The sequence below is a fragment of the Glandiceps talaboti genome, chromosome 12 (genome assembly GCF_964340395.1).
Source record: "Glandiceps talaboti chromosome 12, keGlaTala1.1, whole genome shotgun sequence".
In the NCBI taxonomy this organism is placed as follows: Eukaryota; Metazoa; Hemichordata; class Enteropneusta; family Spengelidae; genus Glandiceps; species Glandiceps talaboti.
Genome location: NC_135560.1, coordinates 8,837,598 through 8,865,425, shown reverse-complemented (window position 1 = coordinate 8,865,425; position 27,828 = coordinate 8,837,598). Strand labels below are relative to the sequence as shown.

The window sequence follows — 27,828 nt, the reverse complement described above, 5'->3', positions numbered from 1 at the left end:
TACAGATCAGACCATTTCCTTGTCTAATGATATCACTTGAAATCAGTTGAATCCATTAGTTAAATAAACTATATCTGGTATGTAACAAAAGTACTGCTACATCTGTTTACTTTACATAATTAGCCAGACTGTTCACATTTGCTGATCCACTGTAATTATTTAGGTTGACATATGTTGTTCCATTAAAAACAGATAGGCCAGTGACCTTAGATTGCAGATGAATATTCATTACTTAAAAATAATAGCTTTGGTTTAAAATATGACTTATTGTGCTTTACGCTTAGTATTCTGTAAACCAAGATATTTTCGCCACTAGGAAATCTTGTGATTTTATAGTCTTCAGCTCGTTCTCAGTGACTAAATGTTTACTAATTATTAAGCCCATTGAGTTGCACTGTGTTATTTACAAAGGGGCATTTTTTTAGTCACTGCTTATTTTCACGTATTTGTTTTCTAGTGAAATAAGCGAAAATAAGTCTTTAGCAAAAATTTCTACGTTTCAGTATTTGTGTCAATCAAGTGTGGTAAAATGTGTAAAATAGAAATAACTACTTCACAGAACTAATTTTTGTGCCCCGTTTTAAACAATATATAGACCCTGGAGAAATTCCACGGTCTGTGTTAATACTATACACACATGATCATCAGAGATTTTGTTACAATAACTAATGTTTTTATCATTTTCAGTAAATCCGGAAAAAATATTTAAAAGCAATATACATGTAGAAAAAACAAATTCAGATGTAGACCATGTGTCTTTAAATGGATGGACCTGGCCAGAACAGAATTGTGTTTGGTTGCTTTTGTGGCACATGAAGCATAGTATACACATGCGTTTTAATAGTTAGTCCATCATTTATCGAAATTTATTTAACCCTTTCATGACTAGAGACGAGTTTTAAATAATATGGAACCCAATTTATATGAATATTTTCATAATTACAGTAATATTACTTTATTAGGAAGTAACATTTCTTTAATTCCAGTCTAAAATGAAGTTGATATATGCCAAAAACTTACATAAAACAAGAATTTTGTCCAAACAATTTTGGCGGGAATGTTTTCAGTATTGAAGGGGTTAACTTGCTAGTAACCATGAGACCTGCAACAAAACAGCAAGGCAAAACCGAATATGTAATTCAGTGCTACAATGATTGGATGCATCCAAGTATTGCCATTGGTTTGAGAATCATACAGAAATGCACACATGTAACATGTACATGTAAACCTGTCAATGCTATACCTCAGACCACAATCCAAGATGAATACAAGACCAGACAAGTTTCGTGTAATTTAACATCGAGATAAAAATAGTGTCCCTTGTGTCTTGAATGTAATACTCACTAGATGAGCATGATTTATGTGTGCACTTTGATAGCCACAATTTTTCAAATTGAAATCTGGCTTGTCCTATGGAAGCTTCAGAAATAAGAGTTTTCTCTTTCCATTTTTGAGATTCTAAGACGTAATCTTGTGTTACGATTGTAAAGAACAGATGTACATGTAAGGCTTGTTGTCATCACTGCGCCATTATATTAATTAAACTTTGTAGTCATTGAAAAGCCATGAGTGAGTGGAGCACTGGAGAAAGATGAAACACACACCATTCATGCATTGGCAATATCTTTACCAGGCTACTCTCATAAAAATCAATTGACCTCAAGCCACAATACTAGTATTTCATTTTGATATTAATTAATGGACACATATGTGGAACATGTTCTGATCTCATATGCAATTGGTTGTGTCAATTACTTATCTGACCTTTGACCTTAAGAGTGTGAATTTCAGTCAGATATCTTACAACAGTTTAATAAAATTTCATTTTTTGATTGCACAATTCTAGAAAGGAAGTCATTATTTCAAATCATAGCAACCTTTGTAGTACATACTCATATTATTAGACTTAGTTTAATGGTTGATATGTGCGGTTCATCTCAGAGGGGGTCTGCCATGAAGTGCCTGGTCTTTCAACAACTGTTTGGACTCATTTGAAATAATATACATGTTAATATCCATCAGAAAACTGAGTAATCATTCTTTTTAAAATGCTGACCTGGTCAATGTTGTTCCATATTGAATTTTCAAGTGGGAAGCCATGATAAAATTGTTTTATAAATTAAAAATCCAAAATAAATACTCAATACTCATCCATATGACCACTTTAAGTTAGCAAATATAATATGCAACAAACTATTTGAATAACTTTAAGAGCCTGAATTTGTTTGTATTTCCCTGTGTTTCTGTATTGATGGTGCCTTGGCATGAGTATAAAGTTAGTCTCAGATTCAGAATCAGATTCACATTGGAGGACAATATGAGGCCAGTCTCATATTGAGCCTCAGATCAGTCTCATATTCAAAAAAATCACAATAACACAAGTAAAAAGCAGTCAAACTAGAAATAATGTCCAGACTACAGGAAATGTTCCCCCTTCACTCTCACTTGATGGGAGAGTAGATGTCTCAGCCTGCATGGGGAAATTACCTGAAAATCAGAGGTAAAAGTTTGTCGTGAAGACATTATTGAGAGGTTAAAGTTCAGTTGATGTGTTTGTTGGTGGGTGCACTTTTCCAGTGATGTATCTACATTGCGGCTGATTAAGAAGATTTTAGTCTTATTTAAAAGTCTGTAGAAATAATATTTTACGATGGGTGAGCAGTTTCCTATTTTCTCTATAGTATAATTTCTTGTTTGACTGCTTTTCTTCTGATGTTATCGTGATTTTCAAATATGAGAGACTGAACTAGACTGTCGACAGTCGCTCGCGCCTTTTTTGCCCAAAGTTTTATCTAAACTCCGATCCCGCGCAACACTAGTCTAATCGCAAATTGAGGGCCGAAGGCCCGAGGTCGAGGGCCGAAGGCCCGAGCCTTCGCAATACGGCCCTCGATATCAGTTTGCGATTATACTATTACTAGTGTTGCGCCGGACCGGAGTTTAGATAAAACGTAGGGAAAAAGGCGCGAGCGACTGTCGACAGTCTAAGACTGAACCTGAGGTGCAATATGAGACTGTCCTCAGATTGTCCACCAATGTGAATCTGATCCTGAATCTGAGGCTAACTTTATACTCATACCCTGGCATGTTGATGATGGTGATGATGTATAGAGGCTATGCATGGCTTTGAAGGATTCAAGCCACAGAGAGAGACAAATTCAAAGCAACGGAAAGATAGGCATCAAAACCACGGATAACCTCTAGGCTGATGGCGGTGTTCTGTCTACTCAGTAAGGTTTATATTACTAAACTTACACGATAAGTGCATCTGACCTGTCTGTTTTGCTAATATATTCTGAATTATACAAACTGTTTGAACAACTTTTATGGGCCTGCAATGCTGTATTTCCCTGGACCGTGAGAATGTTTTCTGTATTTACATGTAGAGTGTTGCAGCTACTTATTTTAGGTTTTATTACAGAACTAAACTGAAAAGAGGTTAATGGTATAGTTTTTGTTTAGTTTATTTAGCTAGATACTTTGACTATCATATAAAACACCAACACATTTTGTGCAGTTTCTGTAAATATGATTCACATATGTAGTTAGACAAAAAAAGTTGTTTATAATTGTCTTTTGTCTAGTTTAGAGAATTGATTGTATCGTTGCGGTTTTTAACTAAGGTAAAATTTACGTTACTATACCTAAACTGTTAAAAGTTGTCCTGACTTCTTTGTAACATCTCTGTAAATACTATTTTAGTTAACGAAATAGCATTAGATCTAGAACTCTGTACTACCATGTAGCTCTGTTGAAAGTATGTTTATATGCCAGTGTACATGTATTTGCACTGAGAGACTATATGGCTGAGATCTATTCTACATTTACACCCTCAGTGTGCACTGTACAGTGTACATTAGTAGATTACATTTGGATTACTGTATTACATGGTTATGTACATGTTATGTACATATAATTAATAATAAATAAAATAACATTCTGGGATCCCCCCCCCCCCCCCCAACAAAATACAACAAAATACAACAAAATATAATACATGTAATAGACAGACTATGTGTATAGTATGATAAAGTTTGAAAGTTCTAATATTGATCATCGAAAGATTACCAACAGTCATTATTCTCTTCTCAAGCAATATTAAAAACTCATTTATTGATCATATTCTGTAGTGGGTGGTTATAATTTCCCCAAACAGGCCAGGCTGTACAACAAATGCTAGCATAACATCCTAGCCAGTAAAAAAAAGACAGGACAGGATGTAAAATAAAAAAATAAAATGAGATAAAATAATGTAAAAAAATGAAATAACATGAAATAAAATGATGTACACTGTGTATATGACCAGATAAGAGTATGGCCATCATATCAAGATATAGTCATTATAGTCCAACTATATGTTATGATATGAAAGTACATGTGTAAAAGGAATCTGTATCTGTTATAGGAATATAGCTTATTATTGTCCAGTTTTGATTTTTTTGTTCCCGTAGTAAATGTCTCTTTGTACATAGGAATTAGCATACTCTCTTGAAACAAAAAAATAAACCAAAAATAAAACAGAAATGACAATATATAAAGGAAAGAGGTGAATAACAAAAGTAATCCAGCTGTATTTCTACAACAGATTTTTACAGATTTAGGATCTAGAGAATAGTGTTTATATTAGCGTTGGTGATGTGTTGATACAAAGCATGCAATATTTTAGTCAGACTTCACTCAAAGGTCCTGATGAGTTGAACTGGAAACTTTAAACTGTTTATTTTATTTGCAAGCAGTGCATTTAAAAGTTTAACCTAAATATTGACAAAAATGCCATGTGTTCCTAGATCCTTTCCACCACTTTCAAAACATGAAAAAAAAAGAGTGTAGGATAGGATCCAGAATCAGACGGTAAATGAAGCACTGTACATAATCAAAATAAGTATTAAAAGATATTGTTTGGAAATTATAAGTGAAAAGTATAGTTTATAAAGAAGCGGGTGAACCACTTAGAGTATTGAAGGTTAGGGAAAAAAAAAGTGGCCGCGACCTCTGGGGATTCAATCTCAGGTTCTCACATACATTGTATGTAGTGTTATCTTTATCAGTGAAGCCATATGGATTGCATAGGACCATTCTGTTTTGTAGGACCAACTTTTCTAAATCTGAAAGGTCCAGCTGTTGGTTTGCTTAATTAACCACTCACTATCCCAGACAGAACGCATTATATAAGTGGATGGAACGCCTGGATCTTTCAGGCTAACTTTTCTACGGCTTTGTCAGAAAACTGTTTTCATTCTTGGATTATAATCCTAATCCAACTGGGGGCCATTATAATAAGTATGAGATATTTTGTCGTATTTTTTTTTTTACATTATGCAAAAGTACAATAAAATCTAGTTTAAGGTATACTGATAAAATGAAATAATCTACAGCTATTTCCTAATTTTGATATTCACACATTCAGTTATCATTGGTGCAAATGTACTCAGTAAGTTCAGTTTTATGTGTTCTATCCCTTATACATATGGTCATCCAGTCTGTAAGATACAACATTAGTGTCATGGCTATCAGCAAACACTTATGTCGTTTAGAAGCCTGATAGGGCTGCACAAAACAGTGTACATTTGTATCTTACAGTGTAACGTTCTTTGGTCGGTAAATTATAATGGTAAAGCCAGGAAAACAGACAGTTTGAGAAAGCCCGTCAACCTGAACATGTGAACTGTTATTCATTAGTTATTAGTAATAAAAACCCTTGGTTGTGTAACAAAAACTAATCACGTTATGTGTGCCAGTCTTCAAATGTACAAAATTGAAAAATATGAAAGTTAAATCTTCTCTTTAAAAAAAAAAGTCAGTTCATAAGTACACAAATGATAAGTTCATTTTTCGTTATTGTTGCAGTATAATATTTTAGATTGAATTCTAGAAAGTACTGACAATTTCAGTGAAGTAAAAGTTAATTTCCTGTTGGAATAATTTATAGATGTACTAGTTCAATTAAAAGACTATTAAGATGACAGTATGTATAATGCTATTTATTTTCACTTTTACATGCCATGCCTCATCAAGGGACATTACTTTATGGTACTGTTCTGTATAGAGTTTCATTGCATTTACTTTACAGCTAGCATTGTGAAAGATGATATGTTGTAATAAACAAATAAATCATGGTTTTAAAAATACATTCATCTAATAACTATGTGAACTTTTCACTTTAAAAAAAACACGATGACTCCTTCTCATGTTGAGAATGGTGGACACCATGGTGCACTGTCCTTGGGGGTCAAATATCATATACCCTCGGTAGTTCTTTGGAACATACATGTATGTAGTGCATTGTATTTTTGTGATGTATGTTTGTGATGATTTCATAGGCCAAAGATTGTAACTGAAAACAATGCTATTTAACCTTTCCTTGTCATGTTACCACTCAAATGTATGAACTGTACTGTTCAGATCAAGGAGCATTTCTCTTCCTGGCCTGAGGCTATGCTTAAGAACCAAGGTGCAGTCTTGAGGTGAGTGTTCTCCCCAGCCCGTGCTGAACCAAATTGAGAATTCTCCACAGCCATGCTGAACCAATATGAGAGTTCTCCCCAGCCTGTGCTGAACCAAATTGAGAGTTCTCCCCAGGCCCTGCTGAACCAAACTGAGTTCTCCCCAGGCCATGCTGAACCATTGTGAGAGTTCTTCTCTGCCATACTGAACCAAATTGAGAATTCTCCCCTGGCCATGTTGAACCAAATTGAGAGTTCTACCGAACCAAACTGAGTTTTCCTTAGGCCATGCTGAAACAAACTGAGACACAGTGAGATTTCTTTCATGGCCATGCTGAACCAAACTGAGGATTCTCCTATGGCCATTCGGAACCAAACTGAGATTTCTCCCCTGGCCATGCTGAACCATTTAGAATTTTCCACAAGCCCTGCTGAACGAAAGTGATAGTCATACTGAGTGAGAATTTATCCCTAGGCCATATTGAACATTCGTAATAAATAGCAAGATTGCATGTTTGATTTTTATGGTTTTTCATGCATTCCCCAATCAGTCAGTATTTTGGATTTAGATTTGCATCACAGAGGCTAAATGTTGATAACAACTAAAAGTCATCAAAAAGTACTATAATAATATAGTACCGTTATTAGTATTGTCATGTTGGTTATGAGTACAATACTTGTAAGTCTGGGATTGTTATTCCAGCAGGAAATTAACCTGACACATTCCCAGTATAACACTATACCAATATGTCTGGTGTATCATTCAATAGGAAACTACAATATAGCCTAAGGATGAGATATATTAGCCTTGTGCAGGAAGAATTTGTGTTTGTTGAGATACTTCACCATGTATCATATGACTGCCATGCTGTAGGTACAATATGTTTCTTTGACTGTTACAATTTGTGATGGGCCAGGCTACAACACTTTCCATTCAACTTTTACAATGAAATGTTACAACTTAGTGATTGACCAGGATACAACTCTTTCACTAAACTGTTACAGTTCAGGGACTGACAGTACAACTCTTCCACTCAACTGATATACAATTCAGTGATTGGCCATGTTACCAATTTGTTCATTGAACTGTTACAACTCAGTGATTGGCCAGGTAACAACTCAGTGATTGACTAGGCTAGAACTCTTTCCACTTAAGTGTTACAATTCAGTGATTGGCAGGCTACAAATATTTCCACTTAAGTGTTACAATTCAGTGATTGGCAGGCTACAAATAGTTCCACTGAACTGTTACAATTCAGTGATTGGCAGGCTACAAATAGTTCCACTGAACTGTTACAACTCAGTGATTGGCCAGGTAACAACTCTTTTCACCGAGATCAGCTGTTATAAAATGTCTTACATTTTTACACCTGAGACTGACTGGCAATTTCCAATTCAGACCTTTCTGCTCCAGACAGACATGCTAATTTGGCTTAGTTGCATGAGATCAGGGTTCACTATGGGAAAAAACCATGTTCATTTTATACAAATCACCAAATGTAGACGTTCTTCAATATGAACTCTGACATCCTAAAAATGTGTTAGTCGGAACCTTGTACTGAAAAGAGAAGAGAGTGAATGTTTAACTAAGTCACAGCTTGCCAACTACATTCAATAGAAGTACACACCGTGACTTACATGTATCAGTTGAGTCACAGAGGGTGGAGAGAAATGTTTTCTTTTGACAACAGCCGATCAAGGAAATGGATATACTGCCCTCAGCAGGTCAATATAGGAGATGGACCTCAAAGTGTTCTCTTATTTCATGAAGTGATTGATTGAACAGGAAGTAAAGGAATCCATGCAGTCCCTGTAGTACAATAACTGAAGGAAATGAAAGTCCCCTATAATTAGTAAGGAATCCATGTCACCTTGTTGTGTAGTGATTTATTAGAAAGTGAAATAACATAGTCACTCCGACTGCATTTTGAAGTTGTACGGTTTTTACATGTATTGGCACAACAAACTGCATAGGATATGGATCAGCTGGAGAGTGAAGTTTGATATCAAGCCTTTGTTTTCTTCCAGTAAACCGTTTATCTGAACAGTTGGGTATCGGGAATGAATTTCTATCATCTGACATTGTCACAAGGTTAGGAATATGGGCAGTCTGCGTGTACTGTAAATGTGTATTAAACACAGAAGCAGTTCAACTTCATTAAAACATATTGAGTTCTTATATTTAGTTGAATTATACATATGTGTTGTAATTTTGTAATTCATATGATCTACCCCAAGCTGATGAATAGTTTTGGATTATAATCACTGATCTTCTTGTTGAAGAAAGTACAATATAGCTGATAGGTATAACTCACTATTTCAAGCTAAAAGTTTTATTACAGTCAAAATTGTTAGAAATGTTACCTATAATGTTAATAGTACATCACAATTCAATATTCCAGTATGGAAGCAGGAGTTTTCATTGGGGAAAGTGATGACAATAAGAAGTCTAAACTAAGGCAGAATCAGAGGTGAAGTGAGAGCTATTTTATATACTGTTGTAGACTACATTTTTGTATAAGATGCATTGCGTTACTCCGCCCTAACCATATACATGTACTGTACATGTACTGTATTTGTTATAGTGTATGTTTTGTTGGTATAATAATTTGTATGGGTGCCTACAGGTGTCAGGCACAGCAGAGAATGTTCTTTGTTAATCGTAAAGTTTTTGAGTAAATAGTCACCAGGATATTTATAGGATTTGAAAGACTTCTTTTGAATGAATAGTGACAATACAGGTGACTGTGACTCGGACAGAGAGATGGACTACCTTTGTGTTTATATCATATATAAATACATTATAGAACATGTGAAGGGCACTCACATCATTGGCTGTAGAGTATAAGCTGTATTGTGGTTTTCAGCACTATGGAAAGGCTTCTAAAACCTCGTAATTCTGTTCCCATGACAATAGAATGACATAGATTTAGGCAAACCTAAAACAGTATCTTTTGATAGAATGACCTTACTTGGCGCTGTACTTCTATTTTTGTGTGTATCTGTTTATCATATTTATATTGCTAGATCAAGAGAGTGCCTATATATATTTATATAATGTAACATTATTGTTGACACCAACATTATCTTCATAATTATTTACAATATATGTATTTTTGTTGTTAGATCCAGAGAGGGCATATAAATATATTTATATAATTTTGCCACTGACATATATCTATCTCATTATTTACAATAATGTATTTTTGTTGTTATAACTTATAACCCAAATTTGCCTTTAATAACTTACATGTATATCTGGACCATGGACTTTGATTTGTTCTTAGGGAACTATTTCAATGGCCCTATTAAACCAGAATCTTTCTGTTATTTTCAAAGATTGTACATTTTGTTTTCACTTTCTGATGGAATAAATTCAGTTTAATTAGAAATGCTACTTGTATCTAAAAGGATGATGTGACATGTCATGTCATACTGACTACATCTGATTCAGTTTCTGTTGCGCTATAAATAGAATGTCTTGAAGTTTTGTCTAAGAGATTGTTTGCTGCTATTTTATCATTTATATTAAAGTGGCCATATGGATGCAGATTGGATAATTATTTTGGATTTTTAATTTATAAAACAATTTTATCATGGCTTTCTACTTGAAAAATCAATGTGAAACAACATATGTGAAGTCCTTGTTTGTAACTCAATAGATTGTAAAAGAATGATAAAATGTGTCAAATGTTTGTTAGTGTACATGTACAAAAATGTACATGTATGTACAATAACAAACCTTTTACACATTTTTTAGTTTTTTAAAATTTATTGAGTTGCAAACACAGACTTTGTGTTGTTTCACGTATATTTCAGCTATTACATCAATCGGCCTTCTTAGTGTTTTTGTTGAAGATAGCAAGCAGGTAAAATCTACTTGAGTACTCCCATCATTTTAGTAGGGTTTCTCACCAAGATTATGGTTAATATATTGGAATCTATGCCAGTTTTAACATATTACCCCCTTTCTGTTACCGGGGTTCCCCAACCTTTAGTAAAAAAGACTTCTTCTTCACCTATTACTGTGTATGGTTTAATGGCATAGACTTGTAATATACAAAATATGATTCCCGCGCAGGGAAGCAACATTTTGGGTTGTAAATCAGTATTTGATTTTAGAGTCACTGCATATACATCCATTAAAAACATCAAGACTAAAGGTTAAAACGCAAGTCAATACATTTGATCCCTGTATGATCCATAGCGTAGGAGTTGAAGTTTCCGTTGTGTGGGCTGCTAATAATACACCTACAGACATGTCAGCTCACTAAATGTACTGTTGATTGTTCAATAATGAGAACCATATTAAAGTAGATATGTTGTTGGTATTTGATTTCTCCATCTGTGACATCACAAATTCCAAACTGGAGATACATGTACATTGCCCTTTTCCGGATAAACCGTCATGACCTATTAGTCACAGATACAAAATGTAATAGTGGTAAGGGGTTCAACAGGCTGTGAAAGAAAAGTTGTTTATTTATGTTCCTCTATCTCCCTAAGGGGCGTCATCGAAATCAAAAGCATCGTAATTACGCGTCGCTACGAGTAAAGACTAGTAACTACTAGTAGCTACGATGTACTACGAGAAACGGGAGATAATGAGGTGTTCAGGTTCATGAATAACTGACAATAGATAATAAGTTTACATTTCTTTGTTTCCCTTAACGATGTCGTCTTTACGCGTAGATACACATAATTTTTTATCGCCAACACACAATAGATAGTGATTCTCACCTTCCATGTTTCCAATGATGACATCGTCTTCTATCGTAGTTGATCGTAGTTTGTCATAATTTTCGATCGTCAAAGAAAACCACGTACTCAGCCAGTAATGTGCTGATGAAACTAGTACTGCACATGTTTTTATGAGTGCAAGTTCATGGGCGATATTCATTAAAAAAAAACAATAAGATATGCACGAAATCAAAGTTTCAATATTCAGTACAAACTAACAGTACAACTTACAAGCTCACGCTTGGCGGGCGGCCATGGTAGGGCCAAGAAATGCTGTTGAATTTCCGGGTTGCGGAAGTGCAGTTTTGACTTTTATATCATCGAATAACGGGATTTGTTTTATATATTCTAAAACAACAACTAATTTTTTATGTTTCTCAGTACAGTAACATTCCTAAATGATGGGGTTGAGTTGAGAAATCGCAATGTTCGGCAACACGTGGCGTGATGCATGATGTCGGTAGATATATAAACATAGAGACGCAAGTGATGAACGTATTCAGTTATTCGTAGCCCGAAATTTCGTTATATAAATGACGTTTTTCCTCAAAATTTTGAAGAAACAAAACGTTTTTAGGTGACTTCTAAATCAATCAAATCAAACGATATATTAATGCGAGACAAGCTTTAGTTTTTAATTTGTTTTTGTGGACAATGTTCGATTTCGACTGACGGTTGGGGGTGGGGTGTGTGGGGGGGTTTTACGCAAAAACTAATTTTACTCATGCCTTTTATGACCTTCATGATACCTGTACTTAGATTGACTTAGGTGTAACTCTTTCTAAGTACATGTATATTTAAATGAGTGACTTTTATATACAGAAAAATGTGTTGTACTGTTTATTGCATAGAGTCATTGACAACGATGTGTAACGACTTACTTTGTTGTTCATGTCTGTTATGTTTGTGAGTTTTTATTAATACTTTTCTTTGTTGTAGATGCATTTGTTTTGTTCACCATAAACTTATAACCAATTTAGTGTGGACACCCTTGGTGTAGGATGCTATGGTTATAAACAAGTTAACCAGGAAATAAGCAAAACAAAATCTTAATGGTTAAACAGTAGCATTAATTGTCACATATTCTGAATTTAAAGCAAATATGGACAACAGGAAATAAACTACAGTCCTCAGAATCCAAGCAAGTGTAGTGATATATTGCCCTCTATGGCGTATAATGGGAATTCATTTGTTTTTTGTGTCAAATGTAGTACATATGTGTAGTAGGATATAAAACAAATACCTATCCTGGAATGAATGTAGCTATAGTTTGGTGATAATGAAAATGATTCTTTATAGTTGTTAATTTACATCCAGAAGACATTATTTGACTTCTTTACCATGTGACTACTGTATATTTCAAGTCCTTTGTGTTTGACAGAGAAGACTGGTCATCCACCATAAAAACAAAACAAAATATCAAGAACAAACACAGTAAAAGTGAAATACAGTAAATAAAACAAGTCAAGTACTTATCATCTGATTTTATCAGATTCATTCATATCTTTCATGTCTTTGTAACATAATTATTGTCTGTACGTGAGCCATGTGGTGTAAAGTCTATCGTCTGTTGCCTGTTGCCTGTATATGAGCCATGTGGTATAAAATCTACCCTCTGATGCCTGTATATGAGCCGTGATGGTGTGCTGTAAAATTTACCCTCTGTTGCCTGTACATGCGCCATGTGGTGTAAAATCTACCGTCTGTTGCCTGTACATGCGCCATGTGGTGTAAAATCTACCTTTTGTTATATGCGCCATCTGTTTTATACTACTTGCATTTCAGTCATTCCAAGTCATAAAATGTTGATGTATGTTTGAAAATAGCTTGGTTTTAATACATCAGTACACTACACCATGCACCATTCTTTGCCAGCCAGAGCATCACATGTCTACCGGAATAGTGGTGCAGTGAGAAAAATCAAGCCTCCTGGTGGCGCCTGTTGTAAATTGCCGCAAAAGAAGCCTGCTGTTTTTTATGACGATGCCATACGTGTATAGAATATCAGTGATATTTAACAAGGAAGTCAAAGTTTGGGTTTATGATCACTCTTTATTTGAAGTGGGTGATTGGTTTAGGATTAAAATAAAACCATCCTGCGTAACCATAGATATTCCTGGAAACTCTGAGAAATAAAATTTATGAAATGATCAGCTTTAAAAAGTTGAAATGTCAAATGCCTGATGAGGACATTTTTTGTTGTGACCGTAATTCCATTGTACAAATACAAATGTACATCAATAGTTACTATGTAAATATTTTTTTGAAAAGTAATAGATGACCTCAAAGCTCATGGGAAATGACTTCATGAACTCTTGAAAATTTAAAGCTACAATTAGTATGAAGTGGGTCATAGATATTCTTTTTCAAAATCAGAATTCATTTTCTAGAAAAAATTATCAGCCATTGAAAAAAAAACTGTCTTTGAATAAATACATCAACTGTGAGACACATGTTGGATATGATTAATTTTAAACTTTGGGTGAGAAAGTTGTCTAGCAGTCTTCTGCCGAGGTATAAAAATTGGTCTTAATGGAAAGAACGATCCTATCCTATCTATGTCGTAATCATTGTAGCTCCCTTGATACGATGATAAAAATGTGAGAACCTGGGATTCAGACATTGGGGTTTAATGAAGGATGATACCTTGAATGAAGACAAAAAAAGAAAAAGTTCTGGAACATTTTATCTTGGAACAAGAATTGTGAGACGTGATTTTGAAGCTGTAGAGTATTTTAACTTTGTGAGATGTTTACATTCCATTTGCGTTTGGAGAATTTGTGAGGAGACCCATATGAAGTATAGGAAAACATGAATCAAATAACATCGTAGTTTATAGCTAGAATAGAATAGTTTGTACATTACAAGGTGACGTGAAGTCATTTTAAAGTTCCCATGCATTGGAAAGCAAAAGCAAGTGTGTGCTTACTATTTCAAATATTGGAAGTGATAAAGTCCCTGAATAATAGTTAAAACATAGATGTTTCAAGAATGAACATGTTGTCAATGTTTGTATGGCTGTATCTAGTCTAATAACTATACATGTACGTGCTATGATCATCTCCACCTTATAGTCAAATGGATTTATGTAGCACGTATAGCATTCTGTTCTTACAGCTGTAGTTTAATGTTATTGGAGTGTTGATATAAACGTAATGATGTTATTGCGTGTCCTCACATGACTTACTTTCAAACTGGTGGTTGATTTCGTAGTAAACTGAATGAATTGAGACTGCCTGTCACTGTGTGATGAATTACTACTGACAATGACATGCGCTGTTCACCCTGTCCCCAGCAAGAAATTTGACTAGATTTTCAGTAGAATTTGTCCGTTTGACTATACACCGAGAAAGAGAGAGAGGTCGTAGAAAATGAATACATGGTTAGTAACTAGACTAGGCTGTATCAGTATTTAGATGGAGAAAGTAAACAGTAAATTAAAATGTGCAGAATAGATGGAACGTGTAAACAAATGCAAGAACGTGTACTAATGTGCAAGATAAATTTGGTGTGGAATGTGAACTGTTTATTGATTCCAAATGGCTCCAATGTCCTGAGGTGGACAATAAATTTCTTCCTCCTTCAATGTTAACAATATAGGCAACATACAAATGAATGATATTCTTTTTCATTTTTTTCAGTCAATGTACATACATTTAGAAAGTCTTCACTTACTTCCCTTAGTGGCATTAGTATTTCTGACTTGAATATATTTCACCTACCTTCTGGAAAGAACACAAAGGCAGACAGACACTGAACCAGAAGTCCAAAGTAACTCCTCTATATGCAAATTAACATTTTCAACATCATGCAGTATTTAAACTAGAGGTTATAGCCATCACCCCCTTTCTCAGCCAATCAGCAGGCTGCTGATGTGCTATCGATGGTTACATCACCAGGTTTCACATAATGCATATTTGTATACAGAGGGAATTTGCACCAGACAAAATTAAAAGCTATGAAAACTGTTGTATTTTCAAAGTTAAAAGTACTATTTTTAACTCAGATTTATTTATGTAACTTCTATGTTTGTTGGGATATTTTGATATGGCCAGTAACTATACAGTTCATTCTGCTGTATGTCCACGTTTTTATATATAATAGTTATTTCTTCTAGTAGAATGTACATTTTGTATATTGATACATTTGTAGTATCAGGATTTGTGTGATATTTTCCTTAGGAAAACAACAATCTAAGCCATAATACGGAGCCCTACGTTACTCCAATTTGTAAAACAGCTACATTGTATACTACAGGAAGTCGATATCAAATGTTAAAAAACATAGAAAATAAACAAATTGGAGGAGAGACTCAAATTATGAATACATTAAGAATGAAAGGTCGACATATTTATAATGCTATTGTTACCATGACGATATGAGAAATTTTAGAAAGGTAGTCATGGAAACTGACGTCTGTTGAATGATCAATTTGAAAAGAAAAGTGAAAAATTATTGAAAATGAATCTGTAGGCATGAATGAAATATGAAATTGTCCAAACAGCACTAATCTGGATGCAAAGACCTGGACAACATATCATTTTCTATGTTCACCATAATAGATGAATTTTAGTAATTGTGGTTGCTAAGAAACAGAACAAGAGAATAAAGGAGTGTGTTCTTAAGTAATGTGAGTTTCATGTGTACAAAGGAAGAGCTTAACATTTAATAGCACTGCAAGTACAGTAGCTTGTTAGTGTTACCATTACTTTTCTTGAAGTTATGGCTTTATAGTTAAACCTAAAATTAAGGATTAGAACCACATTTGTATCGTGAGAATATGTGTGATGTATGTCCTTGAGGATGTTGACCAGATTGGTATAAGAGTAATGCTGATAACACGAATGTTTGAATAACCTGTGGAGGTACATTTAATGGTATGGTCTTGTAGGAGTCGTGTCAGCAGACTTTAGCTCTAATAGGCCAAATTAAACAAGTGCTAATGGCATGGTAGCACAACTGTACAGTTTTTTAAAAATGTTTATCCACATAATGATCCATACTATGTATAGGTGTTTATTTCCTGAGTGATTATCGGATCCAGTTGACTATCCCTACCCTGTTGTTATCTTTGCAATATGTTATCATTTGGCTGTTGCTATTGGTGTGGTCATGTTGCTAGACATATTTGCATAATTTTTTGAATGCTCGTTCATTTTTCTACGAAATCCAGATGTTATCTTTGCGATATACATCATCATATGGCTGTTGCTATGGGCATGGTCTTGTTGCTAGGTAAATTTGCATGCACTTTTTGACTTTATTCATTTGTTTATTAATCCGTTATCTTTGCAATATATGTGATCATTTGGCTGTTGCTATGGGTGTGGTCTTGTTGCTAGGTACATTTGCATACACTTTATGATTGTTCACTTGTCTAAGAATCCCTGTTATTGTGAAATACACAACTGTTTGGCTGTTGCTATGGGCATGGTTATGGTTGCTAGGGATATTTGCATACATTTTTTGAATGCTTACTTGCCTACCAGATGTTATTTTAGCAAAATATACTGGCATTTGGTTGTTGCTAAGGGTGTTGTCATGGTTGCTAGGGCCAATGGTATCAAAATGTTTTGAAGAAAGCCTGCAGAAAAATACTTCTAGAAACATCCCACCAAATTTCAGTCTCATTGACCAAGCACTTTTTGAGATATACAATTGTACATGTACGTACAAATGTATGTAAGTTTTGACCAAAATTTACACCCAATTTGCATATCGCTGAAGAGATCATTATATGCTTAACATTTCTTCATCTATACACCCCCAAATGTATCCCCGTTACATTTCAGCCAAATCTGCTCTGTAGTTTTGGAATTAAGGATTAGAAAACATAAGAAATTCTTTGTCTTCTTGACCTTCATGTACGTCTGTTTTCTTTCCTCAATATCTACATATTTCATCATACTATCACAGAAGGAGTATTCTGACCGACATTTCGTTTGGTTTTGGGTTGAATCAATATTTTTTCAAAAATAAGAACAATTAAAATGGTAAAATAAAATCCTGACCTACCTACCCTATTTTCTGAGGCTATGTTCTTGGAAAATCACAGTTCCTTTTTTTTCTTTTTGCCTCAGAGTATTAAAGATGCATACATGTACATAATCAGTGGTTTACATTGTATGTTCATGACAACGGACACAGTTTGATAACATGCTGACTCAATATACATGTGCATGGACAACAGAAGACCAAATCTTTGTGTTAGATATACCCCCAAATCTGTATAGTGAATATTAAAACCCAAATCTTTGTGGCAAATATAGTCTCAAAGCTATGTCGGTCTACTCACTGTGTAGATTTGGGACTAGATTTACCACACCCAATCTGTATGGTAACTATAGACCCAAATCTATGTGGTAACTATAGAACCAAATCTATGTAGTGAATAGACCCAAATGTGTATTGTAACTGTAGACCCAAATCTATATAGTGAATAGACCTAAATCTATGTGGTACAATGTAACTATAGACCCAGATCTAAGTAGTGAAATATTGTCAATGAGGTCAAATGTCACCCCAAATGAATTGTGGGAAAATCTTGCTTCAAAGTCTTTACGGTCGAGTATAGTCCCAAATTTACGTGATCAACTGTCACTGCAAATCTATGAGACCAAATATGTTTTGCATCTACATGTATGTAATGATGTTGTCAAATTTTAAAAAATGATTGATTATTCAGTATTTTCACTAAATTATTGATCAGTTTTGAAGTCAATATTTTCCTTTGTTTAGTAGAAAGTATTTGTCAGGAACAAGATTATCTTTGGTCAATAGGTTTCCAATGTAATTAAAATGTCACCAAGGAGAAGGTACTTGTCGTTTTATTTCTACATTTTACACCCCCTCAATTAGACATTTCTTCACGCACATACATGTACGTCTTCTCTTACAATAAATCCATATTCTACAAAGCAATTAGTTATATATATATTTTAAAAAAATACATTGATCACCTAAGTTTCAGATTAATTTCTGAAATTTTTGATGGTTTTCGGAAAAAGTCTGTTTTTTCACATTTCAAAGCAAAGCAAACATTAAACACAGAATGTATACTGATATTTTGATCATTGGAAAATTGAAAAAAAAAATTGGTCATTATTTTGGCCGTTGCAGAAATAATGGCCACTATTTTGGCCAAAGTTGAATTTTAAACGTTGATCAATTTCAACAAAATAAAGATGAATATAAAGATCAAGCAATATTAGGACATATACATTCTGTTGCTTGCCTTGCTTTGAAGTGTGAATAAACAGACATTTTACGAAAACCATTGGAATTTCTTAAATTAAATGATCCATGAGGTGGTCCATGGAGATGATCCATGTACTGTTTTGTACTGTCTTTATTAATCTAGCCAGTCTATATTGCCATCTGTGACTAAGTTCACTTCTTACTAACCGCTTATAATGCTATCAGCTTGAACCTGTTATATTTAGCCACTAAACCCTCGTTTTAATTTGCAAAAATGATTTCAAAGTGAAAATATACGAAATATGCAATTTATTCCATGTCTTTTCCATAACATTTACATTTTGTACCAGTGTACCTATTTCATAAATCACATATACATATAATTGTAACGTAGCTGATCTTTTCGGTTTTTAAGTTGTATTAAAATTTTACAAGGTAATATATCACTACATGTAAGTATAACTTTTACAGGATTTCCCCTTGTCTGTTACCATGGCAATACTAGTTAAACTAATGAGGTCAGCTATTGCGTTAATATTAAACAGTGACAACTCTTGGGTATAAAAGATGTCGCTGTACTCATGATGTAATTGCTGTTAGTATTCTTATAGAAGTATCAATCTAAGACACAGTTCAAATACGGGTCATTACACTGGAACGCCACATAATGGGATCGGTCTCTGAGGGTCTATCTAGTGAAATTCCTTGCCATTATTATAATGAGTCCACCACCTCTGTTTTTCTTTATGATTCATTAGGACCCGACTAACCACAAGGTTCCTGTGAGCTGATTGGATAAACACTTAGCTGACGTTAGAGGAAGTGTTGACATCACAGCTGACGATTCTGATCTTACCATCCGAGGTAGGTCCAATCAAATGTCATCTTGAGGGGAGAGTAGAACATAAGTTACAGAAATTCATTCACGTCACTGCTAATTGTATGGCTAAAAACCAGACGCATCGTTGAATTGGTGAAGTTCGATGTAAAAAAAATGACTTCAAACTCTAATTGGGGAGGTATGAGGCATAAATTTTGAGTTTGAACAATTGCAGATCTACCTCCTGAAATAATGGAACAGTCCAACCAGTATCCCAGCCTCTATTTTTAGAGTGGTACATCGGAAGTATCACATATATGTTATTACTTCTGCAGGGCTAGATTTGTGTATAGGGTAGCTGTCAACATGCAGACTGATTGTGCAGAGACCTGTGGTCCTCTTGGCAGCTTATATTACAAGATGAAATAGAAACTGACCTACAACTGTTTGAGATTTAGAATTAATACCCTTTACAGGGGTGTCTGAAGCTGATATAAAAGACATGAGATCACATTTTTTATACAAAATTTATAAGTCTGCGATTTTGTCTTCAAATTTCAAAGTTGGAATTTTCTGAATTTTTGCCAGCATGTTTGTCAGATTCTATGATTGATTATGTATTTATGAATATGATTTACTGCTATATAAGACTGTATCATATTCATGAATCGTAAATTATCATAGTTGAGGGAGTTCACTTCTGTTTATATACTCTTAGCATGGATTCCAAAGTAACTCTAGTGATCTCACTACATTTCACTGCTGCCCATAATTAGCACAATCAATATCATTAAGTGTCCCTCAGCCAAGCACCTGCTCCACCTACTAGGAAAATGGTAGATCCGAATACAGCTGAGGATCAGAATGAGTGAATGTATACAAATGTATGCTTATCAACACTCTTCCTGAGACTGCAGTTTTTGGATGTCATTAGCCAGCTAATCAGATGATGTGGAACTACACATCGCTAGAGCTCATCTAAGTAATATTCACTGAATGATGAACTTAGCATGGCTTAGGGACAGGTTTCCTCAGTATTGCTGTCATTCTTGAAGAAATCTGTTTCATTCACCTGATGATAACCTGCTAGTGCCTCCATGCCATGTGGATACTGTGTGTGTATATATATATGTATATATATATATATGGTTGTATCACACACAGGAAGTTTGGTTTCTTCCACCCAGCTGGTTTATAGTGAAATCCCGTAGGCTTTAATTTCGTGCTTGTCTTCTGTGTGGCCAGTTGTACGTGATGCTAAATTTATCAGTGAAAATAGCCAGTGATGATAACTGATCTGTGTCACATAGTGATAGAACGGTATCAAGTATAAAAGAAGGTATTCTTACATCACTGGTTGGTAATTGGTAACTTTTTTGTTCCCAGTTTTGATGTTTTGAAAAGATGTAGTGCCTGACATACTGTGAAAGCTTGTGAGTTTTCAATGAAGCTTATATGGAATGTGCATTACACAAGTTTTAATATGTAGCTCGGAGGGAGATATGTGTTATCTGTGTTACTAACGGAAGTCAACACTTTTCATGAGGGCTAAGAAGGAGTAGGAGTGGCAAGCTAGTCTGTCACCATCATCATCATTAGTGGTAGCAGTGGGCACGAGCTAGCTAGCTCATCCAGTTGTCTTCGTCAGAGTTTCATGTTGAAGCCAACGTCTACAGCTGTCAGTCTCTGTGTACTACCTTTGATGTTCCATGTCAAGTCCACTTTGTTCTCACGTCACATATCATTCTGGTGGTCTTCCTCCTCCTGAAGGTGGTGCTGATGAAGATAAGCTTGGTTCTTGTGATATTACAGATATCGGACTATTATTAGCCAGACGTTCATTCACTTTGTTGTTGCTGTCTTCCTGGGTTGGATGCATTCTGGGATAAAATAAGAACTGTCTACTGCTCGTACACATCACCTGAACGCTATACTTGTTGCTTGTAAAACTAACTGATCTTCGGATGAGCACCTGAAAAAAAGGACACATTTCATCACCAACAATGAATATTTTGCCAAATCTTTAACTAAAACTGTATGATTTTCATAACTTGGTTCTTTCTAGTTTAGTTTTTAATTGACACTACTACTATATAACATGAACTTTTCAAAGCTGTCGGCCCCAGATACTTTATCTGATGCTCCGATTCACCTGGATGCTGCCTTGGTACATCAAATTAGACCTACGGCAAACACTATGATGTTTTCTTCCCCTCACCGACGTCCCAATAATCGTAAGAAATTATGGAATTTCAGACACCCATCATTCTTGGCCATGGCAGGGATGATCAACCGAATGCGACAGAAAAAAGTGCCTGAATCCAACGCTGGTGCCAATGACTGGAGTAAAAGTGGAAGTTTCATTAACAAGCCAGCAAGGGGATGGTTACATCCAGAGGAAAAATTACTACACGGTGGTGTCTGTTACGGTGTACGGGTAAGTAAATATTATCAACCTGTCAACTTCATATTGTATCCTTAATGTTTATTTTGCAGGGAAATGAGTGTATTCATCCACATTTTTTTTCACAAGGATAGGGAAAGAAAACAAGATATAATACACAAGATTGTTAGGTAACTATTTTCAAAATTTACATGAACGGCAAAAAATGTATTGTTTCATTGATTTCCTTTTGTTTATGTCAGACACAAAATCATATATTGAGAAAATAAAATGACAACTCCTGATTTAGAATATAGATTGCCCTGATTTTTATTACTCCAATATTTCTTTCAAAGCAAAGAATGATTGATTACTATTGTCTTAATACCCAGTGCCTTTCAACTATGAAACATTAACTGAATAAATTAATGTAATATAAGAATTTCAGAAATCACTGCTTTTCATTCTAACGCTAATTTGCTAGTCTCACCAAAAATATATGTAAACAAAAATTTAAAAAAATAGTGTAATTTATAATATTTGTACAAATTCATGTCTGATGATTTGATCTTATTTAATTTATGATTCTTTGATTTCATATTACCTTTTGTAAGTCTCACCGAAAAAAAAATGAAAAAAACAATTGTGTAAAGTACAAAATCTGTCAAGATTTAACATGTAATTTTGTGTGATAGTTTGGCCGTTGTTATATGTTATTCACCCTTCTTTGTGTTGATGATACCTCTTAAAACATAACTGCCTTTCACTCTCAAAGCCGTATTTTAATTTGTAATTCTTACTAAAAATATTTAAATAGGTAGGTGTTTTGGTTGTCTGTATTAGTCTTGTGGTTTGTTTGTACTTTGTTTTGTGATTTATCCTTGTTATGAATTAAAAAATAAATAAATAGATAAATAAATACACAGAAAATTGTGTACAGCAAAGATTTTATTAGTATATGAAAAAATGTTTAACAATTTGACCATATTTGATTTATCATTCTTTTGAGTTCTTAGTTTGAGAAAGACAAAAAGGAAAGAAAGACAAAGTGAGATTTGTATTATGGGTTTAACACTATGGCTGTGTGTAAAAAAGGCCAGAAAATAGAAAATTAAGATATCTGTAAGAATTTATATGAAATTTGATGTGATAACTTAACAATATTTAATATCATTCTTTTGAATTGTTCTCATTTTAATAAAGAGAAAATTGAGAAAGATATATTTGAGATAAGTCTGATTTGCCGGTATAATTGTGTGTACAAAGGTCAAAGAATTGGGAGCACTAAATATCTAAGAATTCATATAAATTTTTGTGTGATAATTTCACCTTGTTTAATTTAGAATATTTTTGAGTCGTTCGCTCTTTGAAAAAAAAGCAAATTGAGAGCGAAAATATGATATGAGGTAAGTCTTGTTGAATTGTTGGCCATTGATGATGCTGTATTATGTGTGAAAAGGACAAAAAAAGAACAAGACTAAAATATATCGTAGATGTTTTATATGAATTCATTTGAAATTTTCTCGGATGATTTTACCTGATTTTTTTTTATCATTCTTTGAGTTGCTATTCTCTCTCAGAGAAAAGGAGAGTGAGAAAAAAACTGTAAACTGTATAAAGAGGAGTGTGATTTGAATCGTGAGTTAATGATAGTACCGTACTGTGTGTACAAAGGCCTGTCACAAGAATGTTGTGCTGGGTAATACAACCTTTAATGATCGCACTGAGTCTTTGATGTCTATCTGTTTCCATCCTTTTAAACTGTCTATAATTACATTTCAGTCATTAGTATGCAACTAAATTCGTTGTGGGATTTTTTGTGATACTAAACATTTATTTACAAAGCTGTGTATACTTAGGCTAAATAAGTCCTCAAATAAAATCAAAGCTGTATAAATATTTTGTAGAACAAGTCAATAGATTTAATGTCTTTATACAAGAACTGTAAGAATTTGTTCAAATTTGCATCTTTTAAAACATTCATGGTATTTAGTGTTAGGAAATATCGTATCAACAAATGTTCAATTGTTTATTTCACCAGATATAAAAAAGGCAAATATGTACATATCAAATTTTCAATTGTTCTTTTCACTAGATGTAAAAAAAAAGGCAAATCAAATGTTCAATTGTTTATTTAACCAGATGTCAAAAAGACAAATATGTACTTATCAAATATTCAATTGTTTATTTAACCAGATGTAAAAAAGACAAATATGTACATATCAAATATTGAATTGTTTATTTAACCAGATGTAAAAAAGGCAAATATGTACATATCAAACGTTCCATTGTTTATTTAACCAGATGTAAAAAAAAAAGACAAATATGTACATAACAAATGTTGAATTATTTATTTCACCAGATACATAGAGACAAATATCAAATATGTATATTTCACCAAATATAAAAAGACAAATATGTACATATCAAATGTTTAATTGTTTATTTCACCAGATATAAAAAATAGACAAATATGTACATATCAAAGACAGAATTACACTCATAGTTCATGGTGAGGACCATGGAAATAATTTGGTCTAAGCTAGTTTAGTCCATGATCCTGCCAAAATAAATATCCATGAAAAACCCCCACAAATGCATAAGACAACTGATAAAACATAAGACAACTGATAATACAATCAGTTGTGGTAGACTGATTTAAATAATAATTTGTACATATAGATAGACTTATCAATATCAAATAATAATGACACTAATTTATAGATGTTAGATATTTGATAATGATACAAAATTCAAAGGAACTTATACAGAAATTGTGTTTCTCAAGCTTATAATTGTAACTACATAATATTGAGTCTAGATGCTATATTTTGTTCTGAATCTAAGGATCTTGCCACTCATGTCTAGTCAAATGAACATAATCAAGCCAAAGTCTAGCTTGACTTCATGCTGACAAAAGTGTGAACAGCACGCGCCAGAAGTAATCCATCACACATTGGCAGGTGCTTGTAATTGGGTAATTCATTCAAGCGAAACGTGGTCCTAATATGCAAATTATGTTTACATGGTAATGCGACCTTCAAGTTTGAATGTACATGGTGTGGATGATGATAATGTCATCAGGCTCCAATTGGATTAAATACAGCTGTTGGTGGTGGTAATTTAAAATTTAGCAGGATGTTTTTCTACATACGTCCATTTGACTAGACGTGGGTAGCGAGATCTTCAGATTCAAAGCAAATGTATAGCATCTAGACTACTGCATATTACAATAATCCTCTTTCTATCAGGGGATATTTGTTTGTACAAAAAACCTACAAGCTGGAGAAAAAAGCGCATCTGCTAATAGTATAAACAGGAACGATAAATAGAAATGAGATTGATAATTGATAACAATGTTATTTACATTTTGAATAATGAATAATATTGACACAATAAAATGCAATAACAATTATATATTTAAACAATAATGTACGCCCTCCCAGCCCATAATGGACGAAAGCAAACTTTGAACGACATAATGGGCGAGGCGACAGCCGAGCCCATTATGGAGTGCAAAGTTTGCTTGAGTCCATTATGGACTGGGAGGGTGTACATTATTGTTATTATTTTATAGTTTTGCCAATTCCAGTGAATTTGTAGACCGAGAAACGCAAAACAACGTATAATATACACAGCGCTGAACATCGTCTGCCATGTTCGGCCCGGAAGCTGAATACTAATCATAGCGACACACGTACGTACACGTACACACACATATACACTTCAATGAACAGCTGTGAACACAAATTTGTTTCATGAATGCGTTGTATTTTTAAACAGTGGCAATGACAATCATAAGTAACAACATACATTTCGAAAAAATACCTAGTCGTATGAAGAAACAGAACAAATAAGCTTGTATTGCTATGCTCGTTCCGGGGCCGCGATGCCCAATAACGGAGTACATTATCAGTAATAATGTACAGCGATGACGTCACAAAATTCACTGGAATTGGTAATGCTATAATATAATTCTCAATAATCAAAATTGTAATATGATTTTAATAAGTTACATTGAATGTATATCTATGAGTTATATTTTTATGATACTAAGACCTAAATAAAAGTTGTTTGGTTCTGGTTACCCGACCCCACCTAGTTTTTCACTGCTGACCCTAAACTTTTTTCATGTATTCAAGAATAAATAAAAAAATTGAAAATTGTGAAGTCTCACAAGAAATAGTAGATGCGGAAACTGACATCAACTTCAAAAGACAAAATAAAACTGTTCTTCCAATCTGTAATGTCTGTACATCTGATGGGAAGAAACCAATAACACAGAGACCAGATGGAAAACAGCGGAAAACTTATCTACATAACTAGACACTCGCATATGAAAACAATTATCTAAAAGAAATAAAATATAAAATCTAACTACCCCACCTATTCTAAAATTGACAGTAATTGTAACCACACAATTTGTTTTTTTAGGCCTAACTAGGGAGTATTAATTTCAATCTGCTGTCTAATCTTTAAGTATGTAGTTCCTGTCTCATTCATTTCCACCTATTGTTCCAATTATAGAATATATGACAACTGTCACAAATGAATGAACCACACCACAGCTAGTCATGTGTCTTTATGATGTCATGTTATCAAATTATCGTGTTACAAAAGTGATACAAGTTTTATGGAATATTTTTAGCCGAGTTGTTGTGAAATTCAACAATTTGAAGGAAAACAGGAAGCATGAAAACAGAATGTGACATATACATTTCATTAGTTCCACTAAACTGATATGGTTCAGTAGTGCTATAGATATGGTCTGGCTGTCTGTCTGTGTGTGTATGTGTGTGTGTGTGGACGACTTAAACTCAAAAACCGCCAGACCGATTGCCTCAAGTGGTATTTGGTGGGAACATTACTTTTGGTGTCTAGTTGGGAAATTGCTCAAAGCAAATGATCGCATCACAGTATGTGATTTAGGTCAAAAAATGTCATTTTTTGGTCAAAAAACTTACTCAAAAACTACCAGGCAAATTGGCCTGAAATTTGGTGGGAACATTCTTGGGTGTGTGTAAATTAAGATTTGTTCATGACATGATGATTCCATCAGTAATATGCAAATGTATGCAAATATACCTAGCAACAAGACCACGCCCATAGCAACAGCCATATGATCACTTATATTGCAAAGAAAACAACAGGGTTGGATAGGCGACTGGATAGTCATCCAGCAAATAAACACCTATACTTAGCATGGCTCACCAAAACATTTTAAAAACTGTACAAGTTGTGCTACAACGCCATTGGCGCTATTTTTATTCTGCATAATGACCTCTGTTTGAACTTCTTCACAAGTTCAAGGAGTGGCCTAAATCCTTTGATCTAGCAGACACAGTCCCACAAAATAGTACAGACGATGAGTGCTGGCTGATAGCGTGGTACGAATGTCCGTCTCTTACAGACCATTGACTTGATAACTTGCCACAAATACACTCCAGTCGAGTCAGCCGACAGTTTTGTCACAAACATTGTGATACCAGAGAGTTGACCACAATATACAACTGCCGACACCTGACCGTGAAATGGAACCTGTTACAAACAGGGAATAAAGCAAATGAATTGGACTATTATAAATAACACTTGGCACAACATGTTGGAAGTAGAGAGACTTGTATTGCATTCCATCATTTGATAGGAACAGTTTTATTACCACTTGACATAATAGTTCATGTTCACAAATAAATTTCCAGTTCCCCTGCCATGGCATTTCATGTACACATAAAAAAAAGAGGCCATAAAACTGTTCTTATCAAACTATGATGTGTATTATACAAATCTCTGCCATTCCAACATGCAAGTGTTATTAATACTAGTAATCCCATTCATTTGTTTACTTACCCTGTTTGTAACAGGTTCCATTCTCTATGGTCTGATGTTGGCAGTTGTATTAAAATTTCTTGGCATTGACTGGGACAACCAATGGGACATACTCTACACTCCATACCCTAGGGGTTTAGCCTGCGTGAGATCTGATATAGTCTTACAACCAAGTTACAGCTTTGTTGCAGACATTACTACACTTGGGAATTGACCATATATTGGATAATCAGTTGACAATTGTGCTGAAGATGGGTATTTTCACCAGGGGGAATTGACCACCCTATTAAACCTTGTTGGTAATTGACCAATATTCACTCCTGCAACTCCTAGACAGACACAAGTGGTGTTGTTAGCAAAGATCAGGATGGCTAAGAAATGATCTCAGGTGTCATCATTAGAGAAAATTCCAACTTTCA

The 27,828-nt window shown here is 34.3% G+C and overlaps 1 protein-coding gene across 2 annotated transcripts in view; it reads left to right on the top strand.

Moving 5' to 3' along the window:
- Positions 1-27,828, top strand: part of LOC144443453 (SHC-transforming protein 1-like) — a 67,348-nt gene that overhangs the window by 4,379 nt on the left and 35,141 nt on the right. Inside the window, exons 2-3 of one of the 2 annotated variants that reach the window (XM_078132933.1) lie at positions 19,139-19,244; positions 21,457-21,637. In XM_078132933.1, the coding sequence (XP_077989059.1) occupies positions 21,476-21,637 (162 nt within the window). In that variant the 5' untranslated portion in view covers positions 19,139-19,244; positions 21,457-21,475. Of the gene's footprint in view, positions 1-19,138; positions 19,245-21,177; positions 21,638-27,828 lie in introns of those variants that run through there. The other variant, XM_078132932.1, reaches the window with a different exon arrangement.